The sequence below is a fragment of the Alligator sinensis genome, unplaced genomic scaffold (genome assembly GCF_000455745.1).
Source record: "Alligator sinensis unplaced genomic scaffold, ASM45574v1 scaffold584_1, whole genome shotgun sequence".
Lineage (NCBI taxonomy): Eukaryota > Metazoa > Chordata > Crocodylia > Alligatoridae > Alligator > Alligator sinensis.
Window position 1 is genome coordinate 707,750 of NW_005842419.1, and position 14,466 is coordinate 722,215.

Consider the following 14,466-nt stretch of genomic DNA (forward strand, 5'->3'; position numbering starts at 1 on the left):
TGCACACTCTCCCAGCCCCATCAATGGCTGCCCCACCCACCCCAGCTCCCTGCTCTTTAAAAATTTTTTTAAAAAGCCCCAAACTCACTAGCTCCTTCCAGGTGGGGCAGCAATCCCCACTGCCCCACTATGTGTGGTGGGCTCTGTCAAGAGCCCCCATCCCCCACCCACTCTCCCAGACCCAGCTCCTGGCTCTTTAAAAAAAAAAGGCCCCATTCACCGGCTGCTGCCAGGTGGCATGGGGGGGGGGCATCCCTGCTGCCCCTGCTCCCCCATGCTGTGTGGGGGGCTCTGCCACAAGCCCTGCAACCCAGCCCACTCTCCCAGACCACCCATAGCTGCCCTGCCTGGCCCCAGCTCCCGCACTGGCCCCCACTGCCCTGCACTGTGTGTGGGGGCTCTGCCATGAGCCCCCAGAAGCCCTGACAGCTGCTGCAGCAGCTGGTGAGTAGGGGCTTTTTTTTTTTAAAGAACTGGGAGCTGGGGCGGGTGGGGCAGCCATCGGGGGAGCTGGGAGAACGGGCAAGGGAAGGGGACTCATGGCACAGCGCCCCACACAGCATGGGGCAGTGGGGATCACCCACCCCCCACCTGGCAGGAGCCAGTGAGTGGGGTTTTGTTGTTGTTGGGTTTTTTTTAATAGAGCCAGGAGCTGGGGCCAGATGGGGCAGCCATGGGAGGGGCTTGGAGGGTGGGCAGGGGTTGGGCAGCACTCTGGGGGGCTGAGGGAGCAGGCAGGGGATGGAGTCTGGCAGGGGTCCCCCCACAGTACCCTCGTCCAGCTCCTACTCACCAACATGGAGTCCGGGTCCAGCTCCCTGTGGCAGAGAGCAGGGACAGCCCAAATCTGCAAAGCTCTCCAAATCTTTTCTGAATTGATTCAGAGAGCTTTGAATTGATTCAGACCTTTTTATTCGTCTCCTGATTCGACTCGGATTTGGAGATTTGGCCACCGAATTGGGCCGAATCTCCTCTGAATCGAATCAGCACCCAAAGCTTCACACGAGCCACCTGCAGTCTTTGCCAAGCTCCAGCCAGGAAGCAGAGGAGAGGGGCCAGCCCTGCTGTGGAGCAGAGAGCCCTGCCCAGCCCAGAGAGCATGCTGGGATGCTGGGGGAGTCTGGTTTAACTTAAACCAGCAAGGGGTCTGGGACAGACATTGCATAAACCAGTTTAACCCAGATCAGTTAAGTCTGATACTACATTCAACCAGGTTTGTCTCAAACCGGTTTTAACCATTTTCAAACTGGTTTATGTGTGCTAAACATCTGTTCTGTTAGTTTCTGATCACTTAAACTAGTTTATGTGTAATGTCTGTTCCTAGTCACAGGGTTGAAGAGGTGCTGGTCTCTTATGAGCAAGAGAACTGTATGGCAAGACCACTGCTCCTTCTTTCATTTAATTCCTATTTCATTTATGCTCTGTACAGAGGGCTCTTTACCCGTAAGTCCAAGGCCTCCAACGTTATATAAATAAATTTAGGTCTCATAGATTTCAGATAAACACTAACTGAGCTGAGAGAATGCCATATTGTTCCACTTATAAGTTGACTCTGCATATAAATAACCCCATATTTTCAGGTTCAATATAATGAAAAAGAGCTTTTCCTGAATATAAATCAATAACTACAGGTAAAAACCTTGAATTGCTATTCCCCTTACAAAACCCAACAGGAGAATTAATCAACCAAGGAAAAGACTCAAAAGGCTAACTGTACTAAAAATACTGAAATAAAAATACCACTCAAAAGCAAAAAAAAAAAAAAAAAGCTCACTTTGCATGTTTATTCCAAGCATAAAAATACTACAGGTATAAAAGTCAAGACTCTAATAGGTCTGATTATAGGTTGACCCCACATAAGTCAGGTGTGATTTTCATAGTTCTTTGGAGAAAAAAGTAGAGTTATGGCCAGAATAACACAGTACATGTGAACTTTAACAACAACATTATATATCTAGAACTACTGAACAGGTGTTGAATTCAGTTTTTTTTCACTTTTAAGTTATGGCTGAGAGTTTCAAAGCTGCCAAAAGGATCTGAACACTGAACCCCATTAATTTTATTAGGAATGAGGTGTTCATATCAATGTAAGCAGTGTCTCAGTTTAGTTATGCTTGATCTTTGCCTGTCCATTCTTTTTCTCCCTCCCTCCTCTTCATGTGTTTCCTGCTGCTCGCAATCCCAGTTCCCAACCTTGTCAGTCAGATGCACTTAAATCCAGACTACACCAGAAGCCTTTCCTAACAGTGAGTTCAGCAGAGCTTTGCAAACATTCATGTTGCACAGCACTGACCAGTGAAAACTCACCCTAAAAGAAGCAGACCTGTCAGACTCCTTGGCTCTGAGAAATTTCTGAACAACGCATATAATACATAGGTTATACTGGTACTTACGTGGCATCCACCCGCTCAACTCCTCTGTAATAACTGATGCCATCAGAAGTGTTCCTTAAATGATGACATTTATCATCGATCCGGTGAGCTGTCTGCTTATCGGCAAGGTCTTTCTCCAGCTCGTGCTGGGCTGCCCTGTCAGATCTGGGAGACGATGAAAACAATTATTAGAGGATGCATAATATCGAGCATAGCAGGCTGCATCTCTCTCTCTATTTCAAATGCACCTACCACTAAGCTCAGCAATCCTTATGAAAAGCATCACATTTTCCAAGGGGCCTACATCAACTTGTTCAGCGACTAGACCATATTTAAACAAAATAGCTGAAACAACTTTTCAATGTGGAAGACATTCCTCTCCCCTGAAGCTACATTTGGAAGAGGGGGTAACTGTGGTGTTTACATCAGAAATTAAAATACAATTCAGCTGTGAGAAGTGGAGACAAAGTTCTTCCTTACGCAAGCTGCGCTATCGCCTTATCCAGGTGGCGCCTCATCCTCTCCTGACATGATTTGATGACGTCAACTTCCTGGTCAACGACAAAATCAGAATTCCATCAATGTCTGCACTTATTAATTCTGACATCACTCGTTACAATGAGAGCATCCTCACACACCTGCCCAAGTGCTGGGTCTAGGTAAGCACTGAGCAGCAGTAAGTTGGTGCTGGGTACCTGCTACTCTCTACGTCCCAAGCAAGTGTATAGAGAATGGACACAGAGCAGAAAGAGCTTGGCTTTTCCTCTGCAACACTCAGGCCAGTGCAGAGCCAGCACAATGTGTGTGGGGAGGAAGAGGAGGAGTAGCATGTACTTTGTTACCACAAACTGCAGGTCCTATTCCTGACTCTGGCACTGACTTGTTGTGGGAATGCAGGTGAGTCACACGTTGGAGGTAGCAACACATTTCTACATCCCTGGAGCAAGCTGAGAGTAAGAAGGAACAATTCCACGCTTGGGCTACTTCTTGAGGAGGGAAGCTATGTACTAGGGGTGTACAAAGCAGGCCCTGTTCAATTCAGATTCAGATTTGGTCCGAAGCAGGGACAGTGATTCGATTAGTTGATTTGGATCACTGTCCCTGATTTGATTCGGCTGAATCTAAATCTGAAGATTTGACGCTGATTCGGAGATTTGGACATAGACACAGCTTTAAATGTTTTTTCTACATACCTCAAGGTACCAGCGTGGCTTGTGAACACTGCGATGCTGGGGTGAACGGAGCATCCCACAGGAGTGGGGGAGGCCTCCATGTGCTTTCGGTCCACTTCCAGGTCCACCAGGGAGCGTGCTGGGGAGCTCCCCAGCACCCCCCCCAGCTTGTCAATCAGATGCAGGGGGACCCCAGGTGCCCCCCCAGACCCAAGAGGCACCAGTTGCTGAGGCGGGGGGGGGAGGGGGCAGCATGCTCCCCAGTGGACCAGGAAGTGGACAGGAAGTGCTTCTGGCCCACTTCTGGGTCTGCTGCTGAGCACAGTGGGGAGCCCCCCATGCTTCTGTGGGATGCTTCATGTGCCACACCATCGCAGTGTTGACAAGTCGCCTGCTACCTAGAGGTATGTAGAAAGAACATTTGAAGCTGTGTTTATGTCCAAATTGCCAAATCTTTCTGAATCTCTCTGAATTGATTCAGAAGGCTCTGATTTGATTCAGAGAGATTCAAGGGTCCTCTGATTAGATTCAGATTCAGAGATTCGGCCACCGAATCAAATCAGGGACCGAAGCTTCACACAGCCCTACTATGTACTAACTGCTCCCGATTCCGGTCAGATTATCAGGGCACAATCTTGACCCATCTGAAAGGCCTTTGTTCATACTTATACAATGATACAAGCACCATACCATACACATGCATGGGTGCTGCCCATTTGAGCAGCCTATAACACTTTGCAAGCTGTCATATCTCTAGAATGTGGCATATGCCAGCTGCCAATATGTTTGTAGGGTTTGAGGTTCCCAATCCTACTACTGGTATATGCCAGCTGAACTCCTCAAAAGGAGTGTCACAATATTCTCTCCATCATGTAGTTTGAATTCAGTGGTAATTCAGTGGAAAAAAAAACTTGTTTGCAGCCACCATGCCCTACTCACTACAATTACTCTCATTTTTACTAGACTACTTTTCTTGGATGCGTGCCATTTATGAAGCGCCACACCCACACATGACAAGGATTGCTAGTGCTATGATGACAGAAGAAGCATTCTCCGATGTTTCTAGCTGAACATACCACAGTGTGACAGGGTTATTCATAGACTGATATCACAAAAGTATTTTCTTTGAAGTCACACATCCATCACTACAACAAGCGTAATGGCATTAGCATCAACTTTCACTGCCTGAACACAGGATTGTCAAATGTGCTGTTCATGCTGACGGCCATGTGAACGCCAGTTCTATTCCAAAGTATGTAAGCAGGTAGATTATGATCCAGTGTAAATGTATGTAGGTCCTATGTTGATCAATGGATCTACATAGATTTACACCAATGAGATATATACTGTAGCCATAGGACTAACCTGGATTATTTTTTCGCTTGGATTGAGAGAAATCTTTCCAGATCTATAATGAAGGCTTTAACTCTTGTGAAAGGAGAACAGTACTGCATTATCAGTTCTCAGGGTTTTATTTGGAGTCCTATGGCATTTTGTGGAAGCCCCAGCCCTCCAAGGTATGTGATTAGATTCTCAAATAGAATATAAGTTTTGAGCCATCACAGTTGCAGAGAAAAACTGGAAAATATGACTCAAGTGCACCCAACACACTAAAAAAAACCCCCAACAAAACAAAGCAAAACAAAAGGTCAATTAAAAGGAACACAACATAAAATTTTTAAAATAAAATCTCATGACCTTGAAGCCAGTTTCCTAATTTTCATGGGCCTGACTCAAGAGAAGAAAAATCCGTTACATGATCCATTTGCACAGAGTCCTAAGGGATGCAGTTTCCTTTTCAGTTTCACAAGGCCTCATGTGTAGATTTAAACTGGATATCAGGAAAAACTTCTTCACTGTTAAAGCAGTGAGGCAATAGAACAGACCACCTGGTGAAACTGTTGAATTGTTTTCATTAGATGGTTTCAAAAAGAGGTTGGATAAGTATTGGTCAGGGATGATCTAGGGGTAGCTGTACCTATGCTCTTCTATAGGTATTGTCCATGCTTCTGGGCTTTGCTAGTTGCTACATGGGGCCAGGAAGGATATTTCCCCCTTTCCTGTTACTACACATGCTGGGAGTGGGTTCATTGTCTTCCTCGGAAGCATGGGCGTTTGCCACAGGTAAGGCTGGGGTTTGCCAATATTCCTGCTGGGACTAAAAACCCAGAGGTTCCTGGTTAGATGGTCTTGCTTCTCTACTCAGGGTCAGACTGATAGCCATATTACAGTTAGGAAGGAATTTACCACGTGGTCAGATTGGTCCAGACTGTAGGGGGGTTTACATTCCTCTGTAGCAGGTGGTGTGGATCCCTTGAGCATATTTTAACAACCATTGCAGCAGCAGGACATTGGCCACCATTGTTCCTCTGCTTTACCTATGGCAGGTTAGGGTGTTATGCCCTGCAGTTGTATGTCAATGCTGACTGTGTAGTTTTACTAATAGGTTAGATAAGGATTTGTATAGGATGGTTTGGATAGGATAATCCTACCTCTGGCATGGGATTGCACTAGATGACCTCTGGAGGTCCTTCTGAGCTATACTTTTCTATGATTCTAAGTGGTGACTGTACTGCACTGTACCCCCAGTTTAGGATCCCACCTCCATTGCCAATCATTATGTCATTTGTTCTTGACACATAAATATAATATAAAGTAATTGCTGGTACAATGAGTCCAAAGGGCCATGTTTGTTAACCACACACAACCAGGGATCCTGGGATTTTCTGTTTAAAAATCCCAAATTCTCCGATTAAAAAAATCCCAAAATCTGTGATTAAAAATCCAAAATCAATGTTTTTCCACAATTAAAATGAAATGCCACTATCTATCTATCTATCTATCTATCTATCTATCTATCTATCTATCAGTTGAACACAATGTTTTATCAATACCATTTTAAAGTAATTTGGAAGCCTACCAGTGCCTCAATCATTATAATAAAATACATTCTAAATACCCATATAGTTTGGCATTTGATTTTGGTTTTTTTTTAATCATGAAAAATCAGAGCTCCCCCTGCCCACCTTGCTCAGCAGGTACATCCAGCTGTGGCTGTCCTGCCCCTGGTACTTTGTGGCACTGAGCAGCTCTTATATGTTGGTGTCCTGGTTCTGCCCATGCTGTTGCCTCTCACTCCCAACCCACAGACCCACCCCCCAGGTCCCCCAGCCTTCCTGGTGCCCTTCATTCCCAGCCTGCAGCTCCCCAACCCTGCTGGTGCCCCTCACTCCCAACTCACAGCCCCCAGATGCCGCACACCCCAGCCAGACCTGCATGGACTTACAGAACTTCAGCACAGGAAAGCGATGGAGGTCCTTGGCAGGTCCAGCTGTTGGGGCTACTTCCACTTCCCTGCCTGACTGTATTGCTGGCCACATGTGTGCGCACGCACAAATGCACATGGTGCTCCCTGCCTTCAACCACCCTCTCACCACTCCCCTGAGCCCCAAGTAGCTCCTCATAGGCTGGAACGCTTCCAGCCTGCAAAGGGGAAAATCTGTATTTTCCTCCTTTAAAAGGGGAAATTCGCATTTTTCCACATGTTGCCACAGAAAACAGAAAACTTGGATCCCTGCACATAGCACAAAAGGCCTGGCTCTGGCAGGACTCTGAAACTTAGATGAAATAAGTTCTAATAAGGGGTTCACAAAATATTTTAAAAGATGCTACACAATTTCAATGTATTACAAGAAGACACATAAGAATATAAGGATTTCCATCTACTGAACTAGACCACAGGTCCATCTTGCCTAGTCTCCTGTGTCATACAGCAGCAGAAAGTGGATGCTGAAAGAGAGACGCAGCAATTCAGTGATTAACTTTTCAGTAAGACTCTCTCTCAGTTAGGTATATATTGTTTCCTTAGGATGAGAGAATTCCTCAGACACAATATGTCATTCCACTGAGCTGCATGGTATGTGCCTGTACAAGTTGATAAATATTTAGGAACAAATGACCAATTGGCTTGGCCAACATTTCACTACTGCATGCACTACGGGAACATACTTGGCATTCGTGCTCTCAGTGGCTCAGCAGGGGCTGTGAATAGCATAGAAATAGCTTCTCAGTCACTGGGCCTGGGCCAACTCACACTGATGTCAATGTGAATCTTAACATTTTTAATAACGGAAGTTGGATTCAGTCCCTAGGGCGAAATGCTTTCTCTGTTAAAATCAATGACAAAACACATTGACTTCCCTGCAATGACTTCCCTGAAATGAAAATTTCATCCTTTCAGAGGGATTTTCAAAACAAATACCATTGGCTTCCCTCTGAAGTCAATAGCAAACCTCCCCTATGTGAGTAAAGTCAGGCCAAGTCTTTCTGAAAATCCTATACTTGATGGTCTACTGAGCTGCCCTCAAACAACTGACCAGCAGCAATCATGGAGCAGTGGTATATATGTGTTGCCAAAGACGGATTACCCACATTTCCTGTGACAGATAACTTTTCTCTTCGTGTTATACTACCCTCTTGTGCATTTTCTATTAAACTGACATGTTTCCTAGCCAATGTGGGGAAACTAGCACTCAAGTTTTTTTTTTTAATTTGACCTTAAGGTAGGGACAAAACCTGGGAAGATTTCAGTCCCAAAGATGAACGTTTCAGACAGTTGTCAAGCACTGGGAAAAGTGGGGAGTAAGAGGAATTAATATGTGACCAAACCTAGAGCAATGATGGTAAGCAAGGCAGAGCAGCATTTTATTAACACCAGTTGGTGGTACCTGACCAAGCCATTTGGAGAGGCATAAACTATGAACTGAGCACATCTGCCCTTTCTATCGAACTGATGGACTGTCATTCCTTATGGTATAATTGAATTATCTGTTCTTGTATTTGAAGGAAATTGTCTTGAACTACTGCCTAAATGCCTTTATTAAAATCTTAGTGATACTATGAGCAGGCAGGGACCTACGTAAAGAAGCTTCATCAAATGATTCCATCAGATTTTTAGTTAAAACTTCTTTTTATCCAACATTTTTCCTTGGTGACTGATTATTTTTGTGAATATGTGTAATACAGGAAGCACTCAGTGCTAGAAAAAGAGAGGGAAAGATGGCCCAATACAGCACTCACTGAGTGCAGTGAGAGTTGTTTGATTTCAACAAATCAGGGTTTTTCTTAATTCGTAATTCCTGTGTGTGAGTGTGGGGTGGGGTGGGGATGGGGGGTTGATCCAGTCACAAACATGACGACTCTATTCCTCTAGGCTGGCTCTGTGCTCCAGCTTCCCCTACCTGTAACAGAGAAGTATTATTGCCAGGGACTACTCCTAGAAGTGGCTGCTCCGAAGAGACCTTTTTACAGTAGCTTTCCATCAGGAAATGGACTTCAGGCTAAGTTTTCTTTCTTCAGGAATGTGTATAGAGTTGATTGTTCTCTGGCCTCATCCCCTTTCACTGGGTAAATCCTGACCAAGGAGCCTGAAGAATGGGAGAATGGTTCTGCAAATATAGCTGAGCCCCCCCATTTCACATGGCATGGGCGACTGATGCCTCTTGAGTCGGGGGGGCATATGTCCCCCCAACATCAGTCAGCGGTCGGGGGGAGATCCCCCAGAGGCTGATTGCACTGACAGAGGAGGGGGTCCCCCAGCAGTCAATCTCACTCACCAAAAAGCAGCCACGCCACTTCCGGAAGTCCCGCAGCCACTTCCAGAAGTGGCATGGCTGCTTTTGCTGGCAGCCGTGCTCCCTAGCCAGTGCTCACAGGGGGGGCACCAGCCCTCCCACCTGCCTCCCTGCCCGTCACCTAAACAGGGAGTGTGGCCTGACAGGGGAGGCACCAGCGCTCTCAAGGGGTGCACGTGCACCCCCATACACCTCCTATGCATCGCCACTGCCACATGGAAAAGCTGGTAACTGCATGGAAGGGGTCTCCTCCATGCCTGGGTCTTGTAGGCACAATCTGGACCTTAGTAATTATAGTAGTGGTGTAGTGATGTAGATGTGGTGTTCCAGGGAATGTGTAAGGAGCTAGTATATGTTTGGTAATATATTTTCTTGGACCTACTGCATGGTTGGGAGAGATATTAGACAAGCATTTGGGCACCAGATGCCCTTCTTCAGGTTTGGGAAGGAAGTAAATATAGCCTAAGTCACATACCAGGCAGAACAATTACTTCTGTTTAACCCTGCGCTTAAAAAAGGAAGAGTGCAGTAAACCTATAGAGAAAAAAGACGTTACAGAACCACCCGATCAGACGTAGGCAAAAATTTCACAGAACAACCAATCTCTCTCTGACCTTGCACTCTTTGTACACAAGGGAAACCACATAATGTTTAGAAGATGGGCTTGGGAACAAAATGTCAAGTACTAAAACAATGAACTAAACACAGGCAATGGTTTTATGACTCCTTACAGTTTACCTGCTCCCTCTGCTAACCTTGCAATACTCTACAGAAAATAACAACCCTCTTCCTTTAGGAATGGTGCGAGAGGCAAGGATTTCTTAGGATGATATATTTTATTGGACCAACTATATAGTTGGGATAAAGTTGACAATACTATGAAGTTAAAGACAACTGTTTAACTTAGGCTGTCTTTGTTTCTTTTCCAGACCTGAGGACAGGCATTTTGCATCTAAAATCTTGTTTAATTTTTCTTCTCAACTATATAGTCTGTTCAATAAAAGATACTATATAGCAAATCTTTCTTCTCTCTTAGTAATTACAATTAAAAATGATAGTGACCTTGGTTATGGTTGAAAGCTACTACACATTGGTGTATAGGTCAGAAGCACTGACCTGTCTTTGTAGCTAAGTGCCTTTTTTCCCAGATAAACTTTAGCAAAACTTACCGTTAACAGCTGTTTTTCCACATCATCGTGGACTAGATCAATCCCCATCCTCTTCTCTCTGTGAAGTAAGCATTCTTCAGCTACCTGTCAGTATATAAATACAGCTGTTGATTATAGTCTATAGGAAGAACAATAAAGTTACACCAGACAATTAGAAAGAATTCTAATAGTTTAACATTTGTGTTATTCAAAAATGGATGTTCAGCACACAGCAAGTCTTTGTAAGAACCCTAGTAAAAAACCTAGCCCCCAGTCCTGGGAACTGTACAGACACAGAAGTAAAAGACAGTCCCTCCTTCAGATTAAGTATAAAAAAAACATACAGCAGAAGAAGACACACAGAGAGCTGGATCAGCATAAAGAAACAGAATGCTTTTGAGGAGGCTTTTGATGGAAGATCATTAGTTTTGCAGATGATTTTGGGGAGCTCTTCCCAAGCAGTGGGGACAGAAGCAGGCTGTTTATTTGAAAATTAAACAAATGGGCAATGAAGTCTGGCATCATGGAGTGCTCAGAGACGGAAGCTGACATCTCAACAGCAGTAGTCTTTGCACTTAGAATGGAAACTATCACTCGAATTTTGTTAAAATAGGCCACATCCTGAATTTTTCCTTTGTGATGCATAATTTCCCTTGAGTATAGCTAGAAAATGTCATAGGCGGGAAAACAGCCATCTTCTGAAACACATGAACCATAGCAAAACAGAAGCTACAGGCCAATATTTTGCCCACAGGAAATAATTAGTTTATAACATCAAAGCAATCAAAACATAAAGGAGCACACATAACCTTGGTGTGACACCAACTGAATTTGGTGAAGCTATACTGGGCATAAATTTGACTTTATGCGAGCCTAGCAAGAAGATATTGGCAATTGTTTCCTTAACTAGGATTTTGGATTAGCACATGAGAAAATATTTAGTTAAGTAAATACTATTCTGGTGTGCTCAACATGTACTGGATAGGAAACGTATCGTATGGCAAAGGCTTGTTTACTTCCAACTCAGCTAACAGCTTCTTAATAAAAAACTTTTGAGACATAACGGAGTTGTAGTGAAACTTAATTAGATATCTGAATAGCAGCAGATGGGGAACTGACAGGCTGTAGCATACCACAGCATTTATCCATGAAACTGATACTCACCTGGAGGGGGCCTTCTGTTTCAGCCAAAGCTCTTTCCAATCGTTTCTTCATGTCTGTAAGAGCATTGGTTTCTCCAATCATCTCATCTATCTCATGGTTGAGTTCTGATTTCCAAAATATTATATCGTTGACCCGTTCTCCCAGATTCTTGGTAATTTCTGATTGGGTTTTCCTGGTTTGCTGCTCTCTGTCTTGGATCATCCGGGAGGTGTCCACTCTGAGCCTCTCAGCACTGTGCCGGGAAGTCTCTGAATCTTTGTAATTGGTCAGGTTGGACTTGTACCAGTCATCTGGGGTATACCTAGTGAAAAGGGCTGTTCTATTGGAAACAAAAGGAAGCATCTTGCTTTGGGTTAACCCTTGGGAACCTTTGGAGAATGGAGCCAAAGTTGGAGTGATGGCTGCTACTTTATAATATGTGCTGGGTCTCCAAGGCAGGCTCAGGCTATGGGTTAAGGAGTAGTGCGGAAAGTGGTTTTTATAGCTTGATGCCATGGTGCTGATAGCTGGTAGGAAGTTAGTCGGTGTTGGTTTTGGATGGGCATAAGTTGCCATTAAAGTAGAACCTACAAACTCCATGATGAAAAGTATTATTCAGTTATGTGTCCTGCAGAAACAAAGATAAGAAAACTATAAACAGTCTCTTAGCAAGGCTTGCTTAGAAGTAATAACATATCTTCTAAACCGTATGTTGCACACCATACTTATGCATCAAAAATACAGGCTTAAAACTGTAAAAAGCAATCCCTATTTCACACTATTCCAACTATTTTAATGCAGAAAGATTCAAGCTACCTAGTTATGATCTCTTGGCATGCCTTGAACTGTAGCAAATTATGGCTGCCAATGAGAATGACACATTTTATATCTGAATTCTGCTCTATTTTGCCCACTCAACGTTACTTTGTGGATTCTGCATCAACATTTTGTTGTTTTTTGCAATAGTGTAACTACGGGGAGTAAGCAGGGCACCAGCCTTGGGTACCGACTTCAAGGGGCACCAGACTGCCACCTTCTCGGAGTCTTTGCTGTGGCAGGAGCAGCCTTGAACTATCGAGCAATAGGAAAAGGGGGGGTTAGCTCTACACCCAATACTATACTTGGGTTGGACGGGGGTGCTATGTGGGGTGAGTGGAATGGCACCCCCTGGAAAGTCTTTACCATGGCAGGTGAAGCCCTGTGTCTACTAGTGTTGGATGGGGGAAGGGAGGAAAGGAGCAAACAGGGCACCAAGGGCAGTTTCCAAGGAGCTTATGCCACAGGGCTGTTGCAGCCAGTGCACAACAAGCCTGTCCCCCAGCTGCAGCAGCCCAGATCCAGGCAGCTATAGCAGCAGCTACAGTAATAGTAGTTTGCTGCCCAAATGCAGAGAGCTGGGATGGATAAGACTCCACTCCCTCTCTCCCTCCTCCCTCTCCCACTTCCCAGTGGTCAGCATAATCTCCTGCTTCCCTGTGTGCTGAAGGAGTGAAATGTGCCTCTGGCATTTGGCTAACCTGTCTATGCACTGATCTTGTAACTGTTGAGTAGGTTATTAAGACTGTGTTACCTTCCCCTGTTCCTACAGCTACAGTCTCTTATTTATGTCTGTGTACAGAGCATGCAAAGAGTGTATGAAATGGTCTCCTTCTGGTTTCCTTTACTGGTTAGCTAACACATGCTATAAATATATTTTTCAGGGTGATCCTTTAATTATTAGCTTGTATTTCCATATTTCTTTTATGTTTATGACTAAAAAGTGTTTGTACGAGTTGCTCTTTTGGGTTGTACAAATCTATTCAAAACAAGGGGCAGGCTGTATCATGACTGTTTTAGCAAAACTCCTGACTGAACTGCTTAAAATTGAAGGGACTATGACCTTCCAGTGCTTACTATTACCCACATGGCAAAATTAAGAGAAGTGCAGAAGCAAATGCTTCATTTTATCCTCATAATAGAGATGATATCTTTTATTAGACCAACAAGATTTTTGCAAAAAAAATGTCTTTAATTGCAACCTTTTGAGCACAAACACCCTTCATCAGGCATTGGAGAAAACACTGTACAAGTTCTTCTGGGTAGAAATGAAAGTTCATATTTCATAGGCTTTCACAGAGGAGTCAATAGATGGAAAACTCCTCTGGGCAGTCAGTTCATGGCTGGTATGGAGTCTCTCCCCTCTTGTGAGGGTCTGTGATGATGCAAAGTACCTTGAAACATTTTATTCTGTTTCACCAGCAGTGAGTGAATCCTTGCTACTACTCTTGTTGTTGTTGCTGGAGTTCTTGGTGTTGTTACTACTACTACTTTGTGTTGCAGTAGCGCTTTGAAGCCCAAGTCATGGTCCACAACCTGATTGTGCTAGATGCTGTCCAAACTCTGAGCAACAAGACAATGCTGGCCCCAGTTACAATTCAAACACAATTCAAGAGATGGTTAGAGGATACAGTCCCATAGACAGTGAACACAAGCATTAAAAACAACACTTAACCCTCCACCTAAGTGTTTAGAAGACTAAAGCCTAAGAGAAAGTTCTGCCAGAAAGAACACAGCTTAATTTTCATACCCTAAACATGAAGTTGGCAAGGTGGAACAGAACAAACACCCTGCTTTGACTTGTAACTGGGTAAACAGTCGTATAAAAGTGACTGACAACATATATATACACTTGAAAAATTATCTCTTAGTGTCAGCCCTTCCACAAAAGTATTTGACTATAATAGCACTTTCAAAGTTATTTGTGTAAAGTTATCCTCATCATCACCCGGGAGCAAATGACCACACAGGAAGAGTTTTGCTTCAAGTAACTGCATACTCTTCTGTGTGGGCTATTATTCTTTTCTGCTTTGAGGTCATTAGCTAATTGTGTGTCAGAAATATAATACTCGGGGCAATCAAACGTAAATATTTGGTTGTGCATAATGTGCATAATCCATTAACAAGCACACAGAAGATTATGCTGCATTGATGGTGTGTTCTCTGTTGTGAGGATAAGAAG

General features: G+C 44.1%; 1 protein-coding gene across 1 annotated transcript in view; it reads right to left on the reverse strand.

The window, feature by feature from the left end:
- TEKT3 (tektin 3) overlaps positions 1-12,093 on the reverse strand; it is a 19,440-nt gene extending 7,347 nt beyond the window's left edge. Inside the window, exons 1-4 of the mRNA XM_025211655.1 lie at positions 11,490-12,093; positions 10,347-10,430; positions 2,853-2,923; positions 2,394-2,537 (exon numbers count right to left, since the gene is read on the reverse strand). Of these exons, the coding sequence (XP_025067440.1) occupies positions 2,394-2,537; positions 2,853-2,923; positions 10,347-10,430; positions 11,490-12,068 (878 nt within the window). The 5' untranslated portion in view covers positions 12,069-12,093. The remainder of the gene's footprint in view (positions 1-2,393; positions 2,538-2,852; positions 2,924-10,346; positions 10,431-11,489) is intronic.
- Between the last annotated feature and the right edge of the window lie 2,373 nt (positions 12,094-14,466).